At 46.1% G+C, this 21931-nt stretch overlaps 3 protein-coding genes across 6 annotated transcripts; 1 reads left to right on the forward strand and 2 right to left on the reverse strand.

Moving 5' to 3' along the window:
* Positions 1-1434: 1434 nt before the first annotated feature.
* On the reverse strand, positions 1435-10942 carry CCNL2 (cyclin L2). Of its 4 annotated transcripts, XM_065650047.1 has the most exons (11): positions 10616-10942; positions 9686-9760; positions 9291-9400; positions 8895-9015; positions 8034-8098; positions 5135-5234; positions 4945-5049; positions 4559-4700; positions 3675-3792; positions 3499-3591; positions 1435-2693 (listed from the first exon to the last, which is right to left on the reverse strand). In XM_065650047.1, the coding sequence occupies exons 1-11, from the start codon at positions 10940-10942 to the stop codon at positions 2339-2341; spliced, it is 1611 nt and encodes a 536-aa protein (XP_065506119.1). In that variant the 3' UTR covers positions 1435-2338. The 4 variants fall into 4 exon arrangements, with proteins under 4 accessions (XP_065506119.1, XP_065506120.1, XP_065506122.1 ...); XM_065650048.1 differs by lacking the exons at positions 9686-9760; positions 10616-10942 and adding an exon at positions 9157-9190 and having other exon boundaries at positions 9291-9363; XM_065650050.1 differs by lacking the exons at positions 8034-8098; positions 8895-9015; positions 9291-9400; positions 9686-9760; positions 10616-10942 and adding an exon at positions 7173-7994.
* Positions 10943-11816: 874 nt separating this feature from the next.
* On the reverse strand, positions 11817-14833 carry MRPL20 (mitochondrial ribosomal protein L20). Its single transcript, XM_065650121.1, has 4 exons — positions 14709-14833; positions 13617-13727; positions 13222-13299; positions 11817-12267 (listed from the first exon to the last, which is right to left on the reverse strand). The coding sequence occupies exons 1-4, from the start codon at positions 14793-14795 to the stop codon at positions 12094-12096; spliced, it is 450 nt and encodes a 149-aa protein (XP_065506193.1). The 5' UTR covers positions 14796-14833; the 3' UTR covers positions 11817-12093.
* A 4618-nt stretch (positions 14834-19451) lies between these two features.
* TMEM88B (transmembrane protein 88B) lies at positions 19452-21266 on the forward strand. The gene is made up of 2 exons (XM_065650226.1): positions 19452-19721; positions 20997-21266. The coding sequence occupies exons 1-2, from the start codon at positions 19452-19454 to the stop codon at positions 21264-21266; spliced, it is 540 nt and encodes a 179-aa protein (XP_065506298.1).
* The last annotated feature ends 665 nt before the right edge of the window (positions 21267-21931 follow it).

Consider the following 21931-nt stretch of genomic DNA (forward strand, 5'->3'; position numbering starts at 1 on the left):
TCGGTGTTTTTGTTGTTATCTGTGCAGGAAAAGCAAAAAGAGACAGAACAGACCCCAAGCTCCTCTCTGCCATCAGCGAGTACCGAGTCCCAGCTCCCACTAAGCCAAATTTATTTTCAAAGCTCCCAGGTTTTCAAAAAAAACTCCTTTCCAGCTCTTTCTGCTCCACTTGCTGCGGCTTTTTAACCAAATTCTGCGAAGGAGAAGCCAGTTCCTCCAGGCCTCCTCCTGCCTAACTCTTGAAGTCAGGTCCAGATTTCAGCACATAATCAACCACAGGCTAATAAGGCAAATTTTTGTGCTGTTTAGCTCAACCTGAGGCCGAATTGCTTTGCCTAGTAATTTCTCACCCACATTTAAAGATAATAAGAACAAGGGTTGCCTGGCAACCCTTTGAGAGGAGTTACCTGGCAGGACAATGCACAAAATATTCTTTTTGCTTTGTGTGAAGCAATACTCTTAAATTTAAAATTGCTGCTTGCAGTTTCTGTTAGTTCAGCGAGCTCCATTCATTTGGCTCCTGTTTGGCTTTGGTCTGTTCTTGTGCAGGCTCATTTTTTCTTTTTGTCAAGTCTCTGGCACTTTTTCCACCCAAGAACATATCAGAATATTTATAGTGTTTGTGGAACCATGAATCACTATTAGAGTGATAGTCTGTGTGCAAAACAAGCAAAATAAGGTTAAAAACACACTCCCTCTAACTAAATGGTTTTGAATCCACAATCCACAGCCTTCGAATCAGAATTGAGGTTGAGCCGAGTCTAGGAAGTCAAACGCAAAGAGAACAGGTGAGAACAGGCACCGCTGTTAAACCAGGTGCCTCCGCTTCCCTCAGAGGAATCGCCCCAAATTCCAACAGCTCCATCTTGCGCTTCTTCTCGTCCCCAAACCCCCTCCCTGTGCCGTTCTGCGCAGTGTTGGGCTTTCTGCTGGTGGAGACAGATTGTTCCCTTCTAGAACAGGATGTGTTTTCATCTTGTGATATAATGTCTTTTGTTTTGAAACCAAACCACGTTAATGTAAAAATGTACACACTTTCTCCCTTGTTTTTCTCCTCTCCAGATTCTAAGAAATGTACTAGAAAGCAGATGACTGTTTATTCAGCTCTGCACATAAGCACAGGAGCTTGTAGAACACAGATGCTGGTTTTTTTAATGCCAAGTGATGATGTTTGTGTAGAAAAATCTGCATAATCTGGATCTTACCTTTCCCCTGCCCTGCAGGAAGGTCACAGCTGTAGCCAGAACTGAGACTTAACCAAGGTAACTCCCCTTAAAGTCTCTCTGGAGGAGGCGAGTCTTAAATCTGCTACAATTTGAAAATATCTTCATTCAGCACCACGTTTCTTTCCTCATGAGTAGGCACAGTGGTATTGCTCATAATAAACTGCTATCAAGTAAATTTAATAGAAAATCAAATACTTTAATGAAATCAGGGAGCATGAGAGTAACAGCTCAGATATACCACTAGAACTGATACTACTGGGCTGTGGGGGTCTTGCTATTGGTTTTTTTTTTTTAATGCTCTGTTCTTCAACAAGCATGCAGATTGACAAACTACCAACTCTTCAGAGTGTCAAAGATCCTGAGTAAAGAATTCCAAACCACTTAAAATGCATATATAGGAAATGTCTTATAAGCTGGTGGCCTGCACACAGCATTGCACAGATAAAAATATACTACTCTCAATACACAGAGCTAAATACTTTCACATTTATCAGAATTTTCTACACAAGTCTTTTGATAGAATTCAAGTTTTGAATTTTCTGTATATACCTCCCACCTGTATTAAACAAATGCTTATTTACATTGTGGATAAAGTGTAAAGGCTAGTATTCCATACTGTACTGTAACACTGCAAAATGTATATACACAAATAACCTAATATAGGCAACAGCTCTAAAAAAAGTCACCTTACATTTGTACAACGTAATTAAGTCAGTATGAAAAGAGCTTTGTTAGCACCAAGCCACTCCGATGGGTTGTATCGACTGTCTCGAGGCTTCGGGTTCCACAGGGAAGGACCGTCCAGCGCAGAATCCCAAGCGCTGAGCAGCAGAGCTCCTGCTCAGAGTCCCAACTCCACCATGCTACGGTCTGCACATCACTGCAGCAGGCACAGGAGCGTCCAGAGACGGGTTCTGCAGCGTTACGAGGTGACACGTTAATTCTTTCACATCATCACGCTAGTATCTTTCCTTTGGATTCACGATAAAGTACAGAATTGCAGCAGAAGGGGCGTTATTCTTGGTTCACAACAGGTTAACCCTACAATGCAAAGGCCAAGTGGGGAAGAGCTCCGCTGCTGCAATTCCAAAGGAAACAACTCTTAGCTTTGTTCATCGCCTGTGCCTGCTGTGGCCAGGGTGCTCTCGGTCGTAGCGATGACCCGCTCGCTCGTAGGACCGCGATCGCTCGTGCCGGTGATTTCTGTAGTAGTGACTCTTCTTCTTGTACTTCCCCGAGTGGTCGGAGCGCTCCCGGGATCGGCTCCTGGAACGTGAGGAGCTCCTGCTGCGGGATTTCCGCGGCTTGTGTGTCGAGTATTTGTAGTCTTTCGATTTCTTGTAACTTCTCACCTTGGAAGCTTTGTAGCTGGAACCGTGGTTAAACTGTCTTGGAGGAGAGTCGCTGCGGCTCCTGGAGCGGCTGTGGGATTTGGAGCCGCTTGATGTGGAGTAACTTTCACTCTTCCTAAGGAAAAAGGAGAGAAAGCCTACGATACTCTTAATATTCAATAGGATTACTCTCCATTTTTATTAGCCCCTAAATGTAGTCACAACACATACACACTAAGTACCATACAGACAAATGCTTCTCACTTATAGAGCCAAGGTGTGCAAGCACAGTTTGAGACCAGGCACTCGATATTTTATTCTGTTGTTCAGTCTCCCATGAAAACAAATCCTGTGTCCCAGACTTGCTCACATCTGGTTACTGTAGAAATACAGATTTTTAGAAACTGAAATCTGTTTGGAGTAGTCACGCCTTGGTTTTACATTTTCTCCTCCACTACTTAGAAAATACACGTGAATAGCTATGAGTAACTGCCAGATTCAAAGTACTGCCAACAATAGAGGTAAAACTACTTTTCCTGCTTCAAAATTAAGGTTTTGGCAACTGCCAATGAAATTAAGGCTGGAGTTAAGAGTTCATCTACTGCAGAAAATGTTTTAACTACTCCAGTACAGTTCAGCAAAAACAAAGTTGTCACTGCAAACACCCAGCTTTAAATGTAAGAAATTAAAGAGGGGAAAAAAACCCCAAACGCTGCTGCTTGGTGGGTTGTATGTCACCAATAAACAGGCTGACATACAAAAAATGTCCCAACATTCTTCCCCTCTCTTTTCAGTCTGTTTGGCACAGGTACGAGGTCAGACCCTGCGACTCCCTGGACTGTGAGCCGAGCCAACACAACTCTAACAAACCACCAGAGCTTTTTGTGGGAAATTGCAGCCCGGGAGCTTTTCAGAGCACGCGCTTTCACACCAGCGCATACCTGTGCTTGGGGGATGCGGATCTGGATGGAGATCTTGAGTAACTCTGATCTCTGCTTCCACTTCGACTTCTGCTTTCTCTTCCTTTCTGAACTCTGCAAGAGACAATAAACAGTGAGTTATTTTTTCTTAAAGCAGTCATGGGAAAAAGTAAGTTTCTTCCTTCTGAAAGCCTTACCCGTTTACTGGGCTATTTGAACTCGTTCTTTTTGCTCCTTCTGTTTTCCTTTTTGCATTCTTCATCGCCTGAACAGGTAGCGGTGAAGGTTTATTTCCTTTAACCTCTTTTGGAGACTCTAGAAAAACAAGCGTTTGTTACCTTTTTTTGAAAGAACGGGTAGTGACTGAAAGAGTGAAGCTTCCCCTCGCCCCGTTTCATCACGTTTGTAATAATCAGCTCTGTATACATGGAGTTCGTGTATACGTGCACACATACACAACCACCCACAACAAGTAGATCTCAACAATTCCACAGAAAGCAGAAGTTAATCCAAAACATTTTCGTCAAAATATTGAAGCAACACTGGGGAGCTGACTGCAATAGTAACACAGTGTTCAAAGCCATTTCAAGGCAGAACAACTTCCTTCTCTTGCCCATTATTCAGTATCTTTTCAAAGGCAAACTGAAGAGGAAGATAGGAAATGTTCTCTAGGCAAGACGCACACCAGACTGGAAACTTCAGACCAAGTACACAGGAAAATATTCCCCACCCGTCACCCAAAACTTCTCCTGCCAGAGCTCCTCATCGTCCCTGTGCTTTCAATATTGCTTTCGCATAACATGCCAATCGCAAGGGTTTGTTTATTGCCAAAACCACCTAAAAGCAAGTCCCTGTAATACAGAAGTTTAAACTAACCTTAATTTTAGACCAATTTGATTTTAGGGTTTATCTGTTTCAAGAAATGACGAAGTTAGAATGCTATTCAAACTCTGCTATTTGAGTAGTTGCTAGAAGTGAGCTTAAAACAAAGGAACCAGCCTCACTGTATAAGCATTCCAAAAGGGTAAATGTGTATTTAAGATGAGAAAGAGTTATTAAAAACAAGTGAGCCACTACTTACCATTTTTTGGGATAGGGGAAAATCCTGATGTGTTATCCAAACTTGGGGCTCCCTCAGGTACCAGACCTTTAGCTTGCGCTTTTGCCTCTTCGATAGCGAGTTTCTTCTTTTCTATTTTACTTTCCAGATCAGATAAATCAACCTTTGAACACAGGAGCAACACTTATTACAAAAACTTAGTAAAGTAGACTTTCTGGTAACTCACGGGGCAGGGGGGGCGGGGCATGGGGACAAAAAAAAATCCTAAAGAGATCCAGACACGGCAACTACTGTCCTGTTTCACTTCAGGTGCCACACTTGCAGCTAGTCTAAAACAGGAGGTTTTCCAACTCATGTTCTAAGCAGCAGCCTTTAATAAAGACTCCCAATATGAAAAAGAAACAAACCTTTTTCCGAGTGTAGAGTTGCAAAATTTTTAAGCAGATTTCTTGAATCTCTTCCTCTGTTGTTCCAAAGAGTAAAAACCAGTGTGGACGATTAGGAAGTGGAATCTGAGAGAGAGGGCAAGATACGTTTTGTTTTCTGCTTCTATCAGAAGACCTAACGAACGTGGAATTAATGGAACTGTCCGCTCACCTCCAGCGTCCTCGCTGCGAGGTAAATACATGCACAGGCAATGCTTTCTGGCTGGAACCTCACAAAGACATCTGTCCTCAGGCTGTCGTTCATGTAGTTCCTGAAAGACAGGATATCAGAAAGATTGCATGGCACTGCAAAGTTGTTTGGTGGGGTTTTGTTTTGCTTTACTTCTACAAAGACTATTTCTTTCTGCTTTCAGTTACTAGACTTCAACATTATACTCCTGTAAAATCTAAAGAAAAGTTGAATGACTTTACTAGGAAAAAAAAATAAAAATAAATCCCTCAAGGGGAGGGATGTGTGACAGAAATTAAGTTTGATTGACTGACTGGCTGCTGAAAATTCAGTTGTGAAGAGAGAACCAATTTTAACTTCACTTTTCCTTCTGAGTCTCTACTGGCTTGCTCTCATGCAACAGATATTTCCATCAAGACAACATACAATATGATCTGAAGTACTCAGTTATAGAGTTTTAGGTTCACATGTTTCTCTGCAATAGGGCTGAACCCCAACGTTTGCTGAAAGCTGCAGCTCCTGTAGTTCTCCCACGAAATCACAGTCCTCTTCAGTACGTGCCGACTTCCACTGGAGATTTAAGGGGTCCCTTTTCCTTCAGACGCATATTTTCCATCCAGAATGGAATTCTTTTTGATTCAAAAAGCAGCCATAGAAGAAAGCAGGATGTTTGGGGACATCACCTCAGGAGAATACTCAGTGCTCAGGCAGATCTCCTCTTTGGCACATGAAACACGGTTTCCAAATTGTCCCATTTCAGTAAGGTTGCTTAAAATGAATATTCACAGAATGAGAAAACTGTAAAAATATTGCATATATTCCAGTCAGTACACTTAAGCATTATTCTTCTAAATCTTAAATACACCAAGTAACTTCCTCTGAATCTGTCAGCTGATGTGCTTAAAAATATCTAGATTTTTGAGCAAACATGTCAAGCAAAGTATCAGATGGGGAAAAGCTAAAACCAGCCATGATAGGAAGTCTCAAAAGAATCTGAAAGTCGCAACCAGGTGGGTACCCAGTACACAAGGATTCACTAACCCCAAGATGTCCAAACCAGAGACCACAGTCCAGACACTTGGAACCATTTTCCACAGGACAGACTAAAGGAACTTGGATCCCAAGAGTATTAAACTCCCACCTGCCCCGCTTCTCTTAAATTCTTGTTTGCAGCCCAGAGAAGCAACACTAAACATCAGCTCATCTTTCTGGGGGAAAGGAACTTCAAAACCTCCTGTTCTTATCCCACTACAAAGACAGCACAAACCTTTTGGCAAAAGAAGCGGTAAAGAAAAGTGGTACTTCAAACGGCTGGAAGTCAAACAGCCTTTTTCTAGTTTGCCAAATTGAAAAATGTGCCTGCTTCCAAGTTTGGCCTCTGCATATTTTTCCCCGTGGGCTCAGAATCAGACACATGAAGAAATGAATCCTTGTCACACTATTTCAAGAAAAGGGTAATGTTGTAAAAACGCACATTTCAAAAAGCTATTATACCGGATATCCACCAGTGTTCAGGTGCTGGAAGCAACACGCATCAGTACACAACTAATTTAACATCTGAACCATTTGTCAATTGGGGTCATTTCCTCCCTCATCCTTTCATAGTAAGTGGAAAACTGGTAACGAGAAGTTCGTAACTCACACTCCGGTACTTCATGCACCGGTACTGGGAAATCTGGGAGTGGGCAGTTTCTCTAAGTCCTAAGTATCACCTTTGACTCCAAGTGTCACACATCTACTCAAATGTTTTCTAAGTAGTTTACAAATGGAAATCAGATTTCAGTCTTCACTGTGTTAATTCGTCCGTTTAAGACTTAAACCCCACCTTAACTTGCTTTATCATTTACAAATACATCATAGTAACAGTTATAGAAATAAAACATTAAAAAAAATCTTTCAGAATTTCAACAAGCAGGTTATAAAATATACAACAGTCAAAACGCACAATAAAAATAAAAGTCAAAATAGTATAAGCACAAGCAGCAGTTGGCCAGTTAGGCTACTATCACGTATATACCACCTGTCTAGAGTCAGCGTTCTCTTTGGAGAGCCTGCTGTGGTTTGACTGAAGACGGACGCTATCCCTGCACCACAGGCTCGGGCAGCAGAGCAGAAGTCTTAGTCACTTACCCTCAGAGGCTCCCCTTTGATTAAAAGAGTACAGAAAAGAAAAGTCAAAACTGGTTCTCTTACACACGGCTCACAGTACCAGACAGTTCAGTCAGCAGAAATATGATCTTTGGATTCACTAAAGGTATTTAAACCACACTATTGTTAAAAAGCGTCGTTGTTTAAAAACATTATTTATTTGTTAAGTTTAAGACCTGGAATTTTACATAAGCTTCCCATCCCCAAGCAAATTTTTACTGTGATGAGTGACAAGGCAGAGGACATCTCTTGGCAAACATGAAAACATTGAGTTTATCCAGTCTTACAAGCTGACATTTTGCATTATCCATATAGATTTAAAAAAAAAAAAAATTATCTGTGATGAATTTTTAATACACCTGTAATCGAGATCAAGCCCTGGGAAAAGCCACTTCCCAGCACTGGTAACAGACTTTAATACACATTGTTTTCTCTGGAGAACAACAAAAAAACCCCACTATAACCCACTCAACATTTTCCCTTCAGCTGAAAAGCGAAAGCAGAGAGGAGGGAAGTGAGAAGTCAGGCTGGAAAGCTACCTTACCATTAAAACTGTGCCTCTGACTTAAGAGGCCCATCAACATTTGGGTGGCAGTTTGGGGCACACCAAGAAACACTGGAGCTGTGCGGTACGGCCCACAATCACTCCCGAGCGTGCTGCCCAGAGTGCCCCAAGTGACATATTTCTGCTACTGCCCCTGCTGGTCTCTTAGAACAAAGAAAATCAACTTACCATGACGTCTGGACCAGGTGTTGGTTACGTTCACATTCTAATACCTGAAGGTACATAACGATTATCTGGAAGATACGGGTTATTGAGTTATTACCAAGAATCTTGAGAGCCACCTATTTATTTCAGAGGGACATCCATGAGGCATCCGTTATTCTCTTTCAAGTCCTAAACCGCTCCACACGAGCATTTGCCACGTCCCCCGTGTTTACCCACACGGCTCCTGCTCTCCAATGCAAAAGTTTGCACGAGGTGACACTCAACCAGACCTGACCTTCCTAGCTCTCCGTCTTCCGAGCTCGGCCATCATGCTACTCCCCTACACGTCTTGTCTTCACCCGTTCACAAGCTACGTATGTTCTCCTACACAATTCATGATTCCTTTTTAGCTGTAACTTGGGAGAAAACATTGCTGGCTGCAATAAGCAGTAACAGAAGCATAACAGGATTTGCAGAGAGAAGATCTAACGTGCATCGCTGGTTTATTCTGTCCTAGTTTTTTTTCCTTAGGTTTGAAACAAGGGTGCAGGTAAAAAGACTACTCTTAATAGCAAAAATTCATACCAATTACCAAACAAGTAGCATTGTCCTCTGGGGTACTGACAACACGAGTGAATTCTGAAAGCCAAGTAGGTTTCAAAAGACCTTAAGACAGCAGCTTTTAGAAGAAGAAAGAGCAAGATCTCAAGTTCTGCTGGCACAGAAGTAGGAGGCTCGTCTACCACACTCGGCTACTTAAGGTATAATACGCTTGTGGTAGTAAAGCACCAACTTCAACATCTGCAGTAGTTACATCCTCTAAGTCTCATCCTAGTCTGACACGCGACGCTCAAATATTGAGAAGTTAACTTATCCAGTACAAACCTTATGAGGGTGCTTTACATGGACACAGAATCCCAACTCCTTTAACACTCTTCTTTCTGCCTTAATAATTTGATTCTTCAAGTTCACATATTCTTGATCCAGTATGAGAGGCACAGGTTTCCTGCAAGACAATTTCAAATTCTGAAGAAGAAAACCTTAACCTCAAAGAGTCCTCATATGCAGCTTAAATTGTGTTTGTGTAAAAATAAGAGACATCACTATAAGACCAAAAAGATTTGCTCAATAAAATGGGTCAACTCACTTTTCTCCTTCATGAGATCCCTTCAAGATGTTCCCTGATTCATAAAACAGGGAACGATACTATCATCAGCCCACACAATTTAATTATTAAAATACAACACAAATACTTCAGATTATTCCAAAGTCCACACTTACTTTTTTTCCCGTAGATGCCTAAGGCGATGGAACACGTTAATTACATCCCTTATGCGCCTCGGTGCTTCTTCAATCTTGGATGCCAGGTGAACACAGGCCATCGACACGTGCTGAAATACAAGGATCGCAAGACACTGATGTTCTGCTCCCATCAGGAGCTGATCGCCTCCAACAACTCAAGGGGGGATAACAAGAGAAAATGGTGGTAAAACAAGCAAATACTAAAACTTTGACAAAATCAGTACTATGTAGCTTTGTAAAGCCACGGTGATCAATAAATAAAATTTACAGGCTAGTTACCAACACTTGGATCACATGCGAGTTGACAACTTGCCAAAACGGATCAAAGATTAAATAAGACCTGTAGACACATATACATTTTAGTATTTTCTTACCTCCATGGAATGCTTCACAAAAGACTTGGTATAGAAAAAACGCTGAAATAGCACCTGTCCCGTAGCCATCGCCACCTAAAAAGGAAATAACCACAACAGACATTAACAACAACTAACAGCTTCAGAAAGAAATCACCTGGAATGATTTCAATGGATTTAAGACCCAGAAGAGGAGCTAAGCTATATTAAGTACGGGAGTAAGTTCAGTGGTATCTAAACTAGCACACCCACCTCAGCAACAAAATAAGTTGCCTAAAATGTTATCAACGTCACAAACACTGCGAGTTAAATACATACGTTAAATTGCAGACTTCATGGAGTGTGCAAACATGCTCCAAATTAAATTTAAAAAAAATAATAATAATAAAACCCCAGCCAAACACTAGAACCCGGTAAAAGTACAAGTTACAAGAGCACACTAGAAAAACTTTACTTTTTCAGCGTGGAAGGAGGTGGAGAATCTAATCATACTATGATTTGCATATACTCATAAAATAAATCGAACAAGACAAGAAGCCGCCTGGAAAGTTTTACGCTCAAGAGAGCGACGACGCTGCTTGCCACTGGAGCTCACCAGGAAAAAAAAAAAAACAAAAACCTTTCCGAGGTCACTGCGAATCGAAGGAGTTCCAGAAATCCTTCTTAACGCAACAACAGAGCTTAAAATGCAGCCGTATTGGAGCGCCCGGGGCCCCGCCCGGTTACATCAGCCGCTTCCTGCTCCGCCGGGGAAAGGCCGCAGGGCCGGGGGAGGCCCAAGGGGGGAGGCCCAGCGGCCCAAGGGGGGCCGCCTCACCCCCGGATCCCGGCCCGCGATCGCTCCGGGCCCAGCGCACGAAACTCCGCCCGGCCCAGGAGCGCGGCCGCCCGGCCCAGGAGCGCGGCCGCCGGGCCCCGAGGCCTCCCCGGCCGGCCAGGCCGCGGCCTCACCTGCGGGAGCCGCAGCAGGATCCCGGCCGCCTGGATGAGCTCGCAGCCGGTGACGCGCAGCTCAGTCTCGGTGTCCGGGTCGAGGCCGCTGCTCATGGACGGGGTGAAGCGCAGCGTGTGCTCGGGCAGGAGACAGTTCTCCAGCGTGATCAGCACCCCCGAGTACAGCCGGTCGCCGATCAGCACCGCCCCAGGGCCCGGCACTGGCGCCCCGCTCCCCGCCGCGCCGGATCCCGCCGCCGTGGCTCCGCCGGCCTGAGGCCCCGCCGGGCCGCTCCCCGCCGCCACCGCCGCCACGGCCGCCGCGCTGCCCGGCCCCGCCGCCATCTTGTGCCGCTGCCGCCGCCTCGCCTGGCTGCGCGCTGCGTCGCCGCTGGGCGGTGCCTCCGCCCTCCCTTTCTCGTCGCCTATTGGTGAGACGCGGCGAAGCGGCGACCGCCGATTGGCCCGGCCGCGGTGACGTCAGACGCTCGCCCCCCCCCGGGGATGAACGGAGCGCGGCGTGACGCCAGCGGTTGGGAATTTGAACAAGGCGGAAGGGGCGGGACTTCCGGCGCCCTCAGCATCCCCCGCACCGCTCCCAGCGCGGGGCTCCTCCCCGTTCGGCGCCACAAGTCGCCGCTCGAATCGCTTTTCGCTGGCAGTTAGGTCAGAGAGGTTCTCCTGCCCCTCTGCTCTGCCCTGGGGAGGCCGCATCTGGAATATTGTGTCCAGGTCTGGGCCCCTCAGGTCCAGCAGGACAGGGAACTGCTGGAGAGAGTCCAGCGCAGCCACGAAGATGCTGGAGGGAGTGGAGCATCTCCCGTGTGAGGAAAGGCTGAGGAGCTGGGGCTCTGAGCTGGAGGAGAGGAGGCTGAGGGGTGACTCGTTCATGGGGATCAATATGGAAAGGGGGAGTGTCAGGAGGATGGAGCCAGGCTCTTCTGGGTGACAACCAGTGACAGGACAAGGGGCAATGGGTACAAACTGGAACACAGGAGGTTCCGCTGAAAGATGAAAAGAAACTTGTCAGTGAGGGTAACAACACTGGCCCAGGCTGCCCAGGGAGGTTGTGGAGTCTCCTTCTCTGCAGACATTCCAACCCGCCTGGACACCTTCCTGTGTAACCTCATCTGGGTGTTCCTGCTCCAGCGGGGGGACTGGACTGGATGAGCTTTCGAGGTCCCTTCCAGTCCCTGACATCCTGGGATTCTGTGAGCAGTTGCCACAAACCCTCTCTTTATTGGTAAAGTGAACACACCGTGTCAGTAATGCGGGGATCCCACAGGCTCAGGCCCCGCTCGGAGCTGCGGTTTCTCGCCCGACGCATCTCAGTTACCGCAATCGCAGGAAAAACATTGCCAGGTTCGCGCCCTCGCGCCCAGAACTGCCCCGTCCTTCCAGAACCTTCCTCAGTGGGTCCATTACACCCAAGCAGCATTCTCTGAGTGAATTCACATCGCAACACAACTCCTCGTTTATCTGCAGGCTCTTTAACGTCAATAGTGGTGAACAATACGTGAAAATATTCCCTCGGGTTCCTTCCCGTCGCCCAGGGCTGCCAGGAATCCTTCCTGTCTCCTCCGCTGCGCCAGGGCGGCCAGAGACTTGAACGTCTTTGGTTCGTAAATGGCCAGGTCAGCGATGACCTTCCTGTTCAGCTCCACCTGCGCCTGCACGCCAGAAAAAACGGGCGTTAAGCACTGGAATTTGAGGAACAACACCACGATGATTACTTGAGGTCTTAAGGCAAATGAGGTTTTTTCTACACTGTACAATTCTGGAACTGTTAGAGAATTGCCAGACAGAACTACTCGGCCAGGGAGGTCTCTGTAAAATTTGTTTCCTGACTTTCTCAGTCTGGTAACTAAGAACTGAAGGAGAATCTCCTGTTTGATGGAAGGCCACATTTCACAGGTTAATCCCTGGCCTTTGTTTCAGTTCTTAGACACATTCGATTTTACTTGTTGTGCTAGAAGGTGCTTGGTAACTTAAAACGTAGAGAAAAGAAAGACTGCAGGAACAAATACAACACTAGATACCACATGGTTAACTGCACATTCCAAGAGGGAAGTATTACATAAAACAGTTTGCTTCTTTCGATCATTTAACAGAGAAGCTTAGAAAAATGTATTGTTCTGAGACAAGAATAAAAGGGACAGGTATCTTGAGGGAGAATTTAAAAAAATTTAAAAACGAAAAATGAGTTAGCTTTTAGGCAGTGCTTATTTCTTCTGGCTACAGTGTGGCAACAGTAACCAGGAAAATGAATGTATAAATTTCAGAAACTCTTATTACTTTACAGGAAACATGTCAGAAAATCTAGGAAGTTACCTATTTGAGACAGGTAAAATGTTTTGAAACCTGCTACAAATATATATGTAGTTCCAGCTGAAGAAGCAGAAACACCACCCTTTTATTATGATCGCAGCCAAGAGAAACAAGTTTCAATTTTACCATTCTGGTACCAACAAACCCTCTGATATGTTTTGTCAGATTACATCTACTTGAAAGATTGCAGAGTTTTAAGAAATTGATTTCCCTAGCACTTCAGAAGACCTCCCTCCATTAGATATTTTCTCCAATTTGCTGTTTCAAAGGAATTATTCTTCCAGCACCACCCTTACCTTGGCCAGGTTGCTTATGAATGCTGGGTACTTCAAACCATGTTCAAGAGAAGCTGCTTCAATCCTGGTGATCCAGAGCTAAAAGCATAAAAATTAACATCTTGGATAATAAACCACTTTAAAAATAAACCTTTTGTCATGCTGACCTGCTCGTGCTTAATAAAGATAATGTTTTCAGACCTACGGTCTTCTCAGTGCAATGTATATATGTATAAACTTCAGAATGTGAGTTTTTTCAGACCACAAAGGGACTCTGCTTGCTGTAAATATACATTTTATTTCACCCACTGGTAAAACACTTTGAGAGAACCCCCCCACCTCCAGTAAGGATAACGGCTATTTCAGTTCTGATCTTCCCCCATTTTAGCATTTGCATCTAACGCTTTGCTCTTTACCGCTCTGAGGAACCTCTTCTTCTTCCTCCTGGCCTTGGTGGACTTGACGAACGCTCTGCGCACGCTGCACACCGCCAGCTTATAGCAGCGGTTCTTCCTGCCACGAAAATGCTGAAATAAAACCAAGACATTCTTGGTCAGTTACCTTTAAGGCTGTTAAACCCTTCGGTAATATTAATCATAGAATCATTTCAGTTGGAAGAGACCCTCAGGGTCATCGAGTCCAACCATAACCTGACTCTGGCACTAACCCATGTCCCTGAGAACCTCGTCTAAGCGCCTTTTAAACCCCTCCAGGGATAGTGACTCGACCACTGCCCTGGGCAGCCTGTTCCAATGCCTGACAACCCCTTCCATGAAGAATTTTTCCCTAATATCCAATCTAAACCTCCCCTGGTGCAACTTGAGGCCATTTCCTCTTGTCCTATCACTTGCTACTTGGGACAAGAGACTTAATATTTGCTCATTTGTATTTCACAGCTCTTATAACAAGGATCACAAACTACTTCACAAAATCAGCTGAGCCTTCAGTTGGCATTTAATGAAAATGTTATTTCCTTGGGAAACCTGAAAAGTTGAAGTGGGCTGAAGAATTTCAGCCCAGCAGGAGGGAGCCAAACCCAGACCTGGGTTCAGGCTGCGGTTTCAGGGGGAAGGGAACCAGCAAAATCACCTTCAGTGCTCCCGGCCAACCCCTAAACTCACATTTTTATTCGCATTCCTGAGCTGCCCTCTCGCTTTTTTCAGCACAAACACAGGGACAGGACAGCAGCCTCTGATGCGTCAGAAATATTGTGGTTGCACAAACCCAGAGCTTAACTAAAGGAGCTTCCTGGGGCTACCACTGCCACCCAGCTAATATGAAGCTGGGAGAAGCAGCCAGAGCTGCCCAGCAAGAGAAATAGTCACTTATAACTGGCAAATAGTCACTTATAACGGGTACAGAGGCGGCTCGGGGGCTGCAAGAGCGGGAGAGACCCTGACTACAGCGGGGCAGCGCCGGGCCGGGGTGACCCCGTGACCTTAAAGGCCTTTTCCAACCAAATCGATTCTGTGATTTAAAAGAACCACAACAAGCCCTCAGGCACTCACCCGCGCATACTTGAGCACCTCCTGCACCCGCCAGAACCGATCGGTCAGGCGGCTGCGGAGCCACCGCGCCGCGCTCAGCACCACCATGGCCGCGCTGCTTCCGCCTTCCGGGGCGGGGCAACGGCCCCGGCCCCGCCCCTTCCGGCCGCTCTGCGCAGCCGCGGCGGCCCTCTCTGTGGTTTAATTTCTTAAACTCGACGTTTTATTCATACTAGTTCAGCTTTGTTGTGGGGGTTTTTTCCTTTCCTTTTCTTTTTTTTATTTTTTGTCTCTCTTCTTGCTTCTTGTTTATTTTTTCTTTCTCTTTTTTCTTTTTCTTTCTCTTTTTTCTTTTTTCTTGTTTTTCTCCTTTTTCCTTTTTCCTTTTTTTCTCTTTTATTTATTTTTATTTTTATTTTTCCCTTTTTCTTTTTTCTTTTTTGCTTCCCCTTTTTCCTTTTTCCTTTTATTTTTCTCCATTTTCTTTTTCTTTTTTCTTTTTCCTTATTCTCTTTTTTATTTCTTCTTTCTTTTTCCTTTTTTCTTCTTTTTGTCTCTCTTTTTTCTCTTTTTTATTGGTCTTTTTGTTCCTTTTTCCTTTTTTCTTTTTTCACCATTCCTCTGCTCCCTTAAACTTTCAGCCTTTTTCCAGGTGGGGTTATTTTTTAACACCCAAAGCAAGCTTTGGAATCTCTCCTATATACATTTGCAGAAAGCGAGTGTGGAGATGCCTGCGTCATCCACCCCTTTACACCTCACAACCCTCATCCTCAGCTCTCCTGCCCACAGCGCTGACGTTTCTCAGCTGGGAACACCCCCCAGTCTCAGCTTTCCCTGTATTTTGGGGTGGATACCCCGGCACTTTTCCTTTTCTGTTGTTGTTGGCAAAGCTCTTCTGCAGTCAGATCTAATGACAGATTCAGTCAGATTCAGGACTCGCGTTTTGGCTGCTGAGAGATTTCAAAAGTAAATGTAACCGCGACAAGCCAAATGATACCGGACAAGAACTTGTGGAATAAAGGTGGTTGCGATATTCCTGCTAAAGCAGCGTGAAAAGTTCTCATGTTGTTTTCAGTGACTGGGCAGCCTCTCTTACCGCATCCCTCTGCATATGTGAGACTGTGAGACGCAAAATGCAAATTTATCAAGTGTAACGAGCCACAAGATGGTGCTGTCATTACAGACAGCGGGAAAATCATTTCCCAGCAGCAAGGGCCTCTGCCGTCAGAAAACTAATGAATTTGTCTCATCATCTTTAACCGTTACCAGTTTCAGCATCTCAAAGCAAAGACGCTCCTGGTAGAAGTTGCTCCGTAACTTGCACCCCCACCAAAACATCTTTCCCACTTACGGGCAGGGAGTTGCTACGGATGTGGAAATTCCCCCCGTTAGAGGCGTGGGGAATCTTTCGTGCTATCACTGCGGCTTGTTTGACACTTGGTTATTAGAAGAATCATTAGAAAGTGCGCTTTTTTCCCTAAAGGAAAACAGATTTAAAGCATACAATTGTCAGACATCTCACAGGTTAAAAATTAAAAATAAGAATTTAGAAAGTTTCGCTGGATTTAGCAAAGCTTTTCAGAATTTATGGCGCTTTTATGACCACCGAAGCAGCTTTGTTTTTTCTACCACGCCACCGTGCCCTCACCCACAGCTGGTAAATCCCCTTTGTGTTTACAAAGGCATAAAACTGGCGGTGGGTGCAGCTGGTTGGGACGGCTCTTTATTCAGGTTCCTCGGGTGCTTATCAGAGCCGTTTCTGGCTCCTCACTCTGCCCCGAGCTCCACAACATCCCAAAATGCAAAATGTACCTTTGCGGTGCCCCAACACAACACAGCTGGAGCGATTTTGGGGTAGAATTTTGAGCACTGGGTTCACAGTCTTTCCATGATTTAAGCCTAACCTCGATTCTGCTTTCTATACTGTGGGGTTTTTTTGGTTTGGGGTGTTTTTTGTGTGTGTGCATGTATCGTGTCCTTTCTCCACTTAGAAGGTATAAGTCAAGCTTGAAAAATATTACATCTTTAAATCAGCGGTTGTTAGACAGGCAGAGTAAATCCTGGGACTCTTTAGTGGCCTCTGTGCCATTTGTCACATTTATTACGTCCAACGCCGCCTGGTTTCCTGCGCAGATTTGGGGATTTATTAAGACTGTGACCGGCCTGTGCGACAACCGAAGGCAGGATGGATTCAGTGGTTATTTCCCTCTGGATGTCTGGAATTTCACATTTCGCAGCCCGAGAGAAGGCTGCCAGCCTGCGTTTTCCCCTAGGAGCCGTTCAGCCTGCGAGTGCGGGGAAGAAAAGGGGTAGAACAAGACGAAAATGGACTTTTCATACTCCAATGGCCATTTTAAAGGTTGTTTCTCTCCGTATTTTTTAATCTTTCTCTCGTGCATTTATTACCACGCATTTTTCACAGTTCATTCCCCCTCGCCCGGGGAAGTGCTGTCCAAACAGGGCTGCTCCTGGGGCCTGCAATCTCGCTAAAATCAAAATTGATCTGTCAGCTGAAGTGCTTTCGAAATCGATTTTAAATGTCTGGATTAGTTAGTTCACCCTTCAAAAATATTTCAATGCTTGACATTCGAAAATGAAAGAAAGTAGAGGAACATCTTCATATTTGAGAGGCAGTTGATTGCTTTTTTGGCTTACAACGCAGAGCTGCGGTAAATGAATTTATGATCGGTTTAAAGAAGGAATATATTTTTCAATTTGAAGAAGTAATTTTCAGGTAGATTTTTCAGTTTGGAAAACAAGGAAAGCCGTTATTGCCTGTGATGGGAGCGTGCAGTACGCTGTGGTATCTGAGATGTTATCTAGCACAGGAACAATATTTCACTGGAAGGAAACAGGATTCCTCGGGGCAGAATTCACAGGGAAATTCAGTTTGAGCCCCAGCTCCTTCAACCCTTCTGCCCAGTTCTGTGCCGCTGGTTTCTCTTCTCTTGGCTGGCCAGGGACTCCCGTTTGCACAAAGAGCATCACCGCCGGCGTCAGTCCAGCACCAGAAACTCTTGGGAGAGTCATTTTTTTTCTGGATTTTACCCTTCTTCTCCCTACCCTGCTCTTCCAAGGGCAGCTGAGTCTGATACAGACCTATGTTGACTTCAGTCTGTGCTACAAATTATTGATTTCTCTTATTCACCAGCCTATTTCTTCTGGAACAAAGCAGGATCCAGGCTGCTGGCAGTGCTGCCGGTCTCACAGGTTATTTTTAACCTCCTTCCCATCTCTTGGCACTTTTATTTTTTTCTTTACTGTGAGATAACTCAACAGACAGAATAAATAATAACGAACAAAATAGAATAATTAAATTCAGTGTCACCTTCAGCGCTAGAGCTAGAGGAATCAAAACACCTTGAGAGAAATGTAGTTCAAGTCCTTAGGACCGGTCTGCTGCTCTGGGTGGAGAAGGGCTCTGTCCAGCTCCAGGGTGATGCTCCTTCCCCCCGGAGCGTCGTGTGAAGCTCGTTTTTCTGATAACCTTTTTCTAAGGCAGAATATTCGGAGAGAAACAGCATCGAGCGGAACGCGGGACTCCCGGATCCCTTCCCTGACGGTGCCTTCTGGTGAGTCCTGCGCTGCCTCAGTTTCCTCTGGACTTAAGGGAATTTTCTCCTTCCTGCAGTACTGTGGTCACGCATATAAAAATGTATCTTAAAGGCTACATAACCGTGCACATATGACGGAAATTCTTAAATAACATTGATCGTATGAGACGGATGAAATAATTTATAACTGTTACGTCTTCAGCGCAAGAATATCAATATATTCTGCAAACAGTAACTGTGATGACTGCAGAGAACAGAAGATGCAGTGGTTATTATAAATTACTCTACTTTTTTTTTTTAATCCAGAGGGAAATTATAGAAAACGAATCAGAGGCAAAATAATTACAATTGGGAAGGGACTGTCTTGCCCTGGGAATGTATGGTGTGAGCCTGGCCCCTGGGTGCTGTGCGCTACATCACTTGAGACAGCTGTGAAGGATTGGCTGGCGTGGAGAGCGGCTTCAGCATCTGCTCTGTACACAGAGCAGCTTTGCAAAGCTCCGAGAGGCAGCTCAGAAAGACGCTGCTCGTCTTTGGGTGCCCGTGATTGCACGGAAACCACACGCTGCTCCAGCCTTCGCTTCCAGCTCTGCGCGGTGTGGGCAAAGGCTCCGGCAAGGCAGAGGGGAGAAAAAGCTGCCGTTTGTGTCTTCACCGGGATGAGCTGAGTGGGAATATTTACTTGAGTGCGGGATGAAGAGCGTGGAAAGATGATTCGGAGTCAAGGAACTGTCTAAAAGTGCCCAAGCCGGGTAGTCTCAGCGAACGGCGGTGCTCGAGGTGGAGGAGATGCTAAAGGGAGGCGCTTTCTGGAACCAAGCAGCCTATCAAAGCTGAGACAGCAACTGTTTGAGAGCTCTTGGGATCGTAATCCTAGGAAGGACAACAAATTCAGGAGTACCGTGGGTTCAAAAGCAAAATAACACCTCTTGCCAAACTTCCAGCAGCCACATCTACTTCGAAACAGAGGTTGGGACACTGCTGAAAAACAATCTGAGAGGAAACAACCTGTGCTGGCCAGGTCCTGGGAGAGGAGCTGGGTGAAGGAGACTTTTCCTTCCTCGCTCTGTTACTATCTCTGGGTCAGTGTTCTTGTCCATGTGTGGAAGAGGCAGGAAAAGCCCCTGCAAGTTACTTCCCAGGTCTGTTGCCAAAAGCAAAGAAACCATTTTGGATAAGAGCTTGGGTTGATTAGCAATCTTCTTGAAGAATGTCCGGCCAGGACGCTGAGGACTTTGGGGCAGAAAACCTCTCGGAGAAGTCTCGGATGCTTCCCACCCTCCCGCCGTACGACGTGGACGACCAGCTCCTTCCCAGGGAGCCACGGAGCACCTGCTGCTGCTTGGCATGGACCCTGCTGGTCGTCACCATGAACTCCTTGGTCTTTTTCATCAGCTTGCTCCTGATGTTCATTATCTTCACCATCGTGCTGCTCCCCACCATCGTGGTGGTTTACTTTGGCTTCCAGTGCCACTCTCGGGTAAGTCAGTCTTGCTCCCTTTGGCTGCTAATGGGTGGCTCTGAGGCAGGGCCATGCATACGGGTTTTGTTTCAGCCCACGGGGAGCAGTGGCTGTAAAGACAAGGCTAAAATCCCTGAGCTTTGGCTTTGTTTTCATAAGGGATGTGTACGTACGCGGATTTGTTCATAAGGGGGGTATGTGTATAGACTTGGCTGACAAGGTCGGCTTCGTGGTGGCTCGTGCCGACCTGCAGGCTCTTGATGGAAACCCTCAAGTTCTCCTTTGCACACAGTGTTCTCCAGCCGAAGGCTTTGAGGCGATGCAAAAGGTTTTTGAGTTCAGACAAGCCCATCAGAATTGAAAGCAACTGTGCTGCCGGTAGCTGTAAGGAGCCTCAACCCAGACTTTGCTTTAATAGCCACAGAAAGGGGTTGCAGCAGCTCGGCTTGACAAGAGCAGTCCTTTTTCTTTGGGCTGCTGCTTTTCAATGCCTCCCTAATTGACAGAGGCCAATTTCTGCACTGACCATCCATTAAATGGATTTTTTTTTTTTTTTTTTTTTTTTTTAGTCTGATGAGTTGTGTTTCTGGTGCTGCTGAAAGAATATTATAGAAAGGAAAGGAAGCCAGGGACATGGGGCACTGCCTGTAGCATTTGTTAATGCAGAATGACGGCGTGGCTTGACTCGGAGTTCCTGCTGCCGGGATGAAAGCAGGACTTTAAATACCACTCAGCAAGGACGGGTTAGTGTGCTGGATGCTTTGCAGCAGCATGGGGTGACAGGGCTTTCCTGGCAGATCGTGCAGCGCAAAGAGGTGCTGGGGGCAGGAACGAGCACAGTGTGTGCACAGAACACGACGGGGTTCGTTCCGCAGCGGGAGGCTGCAGAGTCTCCAGCCAGCGGGTAGCAATGGGATGACCAACCTCTGCCTGCAGAATCTGGCATTCTGTATTTTATTTATGTTGTTATAACCTCCAGTGTGCTGTGCCACCCACATTGATGTAGCAGCAGGAGGCCTTTTAATGTGATTTCTGCCTGTCAGATGCTAAGCTGTGCTATTTGGACTTAATAACGACTAGTGTTTCCTGCTCCAGGGTCAGTGTGCGGTGCTCTTGTGTGCAGCGATGCTGGAATAATTGAAAGCTTGATTAAAATGTCTTGTCAGTCACACAGTGCTGCTGAGCTCAGCCCGGAGAGAGGGAACAGGTTTGTGTCTGGGAAAGCACTAGAAACTGGAGGGTACTTTGGCTGCCACTCCTGTCCACTCTGACCAGCTCTGTCTCTTCCCACAGGTCCTGCACTCAGCTGCCCGCTACTGCAAAAGCATCTTGGATGACAACAGCTCCTCTGCCCTCATCATCCTCGGCTTCGTCATCATGTCCCCCCTCATCGTGGTGGCCATGGCCACCTACTGCAGCCTGGCACGGCGCCTGCGGCTCTTCATGTGCTTCCAGCCGTGCAGCAGGGCCGTGTACAAGGGGGCGAAGTGGCGCTGGTACGAGGAGGGGGGTCTGTGCGGCTGCGCCAGGGGGTTGAACACTCAAGTCAAGGCCTGGGTGTGAGTTTGCAGCACTAAAAGCCCTGTCCTAACCAGCACCATCTTCTCCCTGCCCTGTCCCTCCGCACCATCACCGCCCAGAGTCGCCATCCAGATGTGTCTGCAGATGTGTAGTACCCAGATGTGAGAGGGTACGGCAGGGAAAAGCTCGGCCGCTCGGTGCGTGGTTCTCTCTGTTTGAATCGCTGCGGGTCTGTGGTGTTCGGTGAGTGAGGTCTGTGTGCTGCTGGTCACTGCAAGCTCTGTACTCCCACCAGCCGGCACCCACCGGCCTCTCAAATACAACTATTTCAAGTGTTATGTATAAATAAAGACCATGTCAAATCCACGCTGAGGGAGTTTATCTCTGTTCTGTCTCAAAGCACTGGCTGCATCAACAATACCCAGCACATATCACTGTAAGTTAAAATATAAGTTCTGCTTTCGTTCTGAGGATTTATTTTTCCAGTCTATGTGGCCCCCAGTCCCACCCAGAGAAATAACCAGTGGTGGCTACAGGTGACAGCGAATGGAAGTGGCAGGACACAGCCTGTGCACGGACAGCGGGACACTCGGTCCAGCCACCAAAACAGACAAGAACAACACAGGGACAGCAGGAGGTAAGCATGGCACTGCTGCCGGACCCCCTGTTTGAGAGACCAGGGCCACCGGTCTGATCTTTGGCCGTCA

Source organism: Caloenas nicobarica, chromosome 22 (genome assembly GCF_036013445.1).
Source record: "Caloenas nicobarica isolate bCalNic1 chromosome 22, bCalNic1.hap1, whole genome shotgun sequence".
In the NCBI taxonomy this organism is placed as follows: Eukaryota; Metazoa; Chordata; class Aves; order Columbiformes; family Columbidae; genus Caloenas; species Caloenas nicobarica.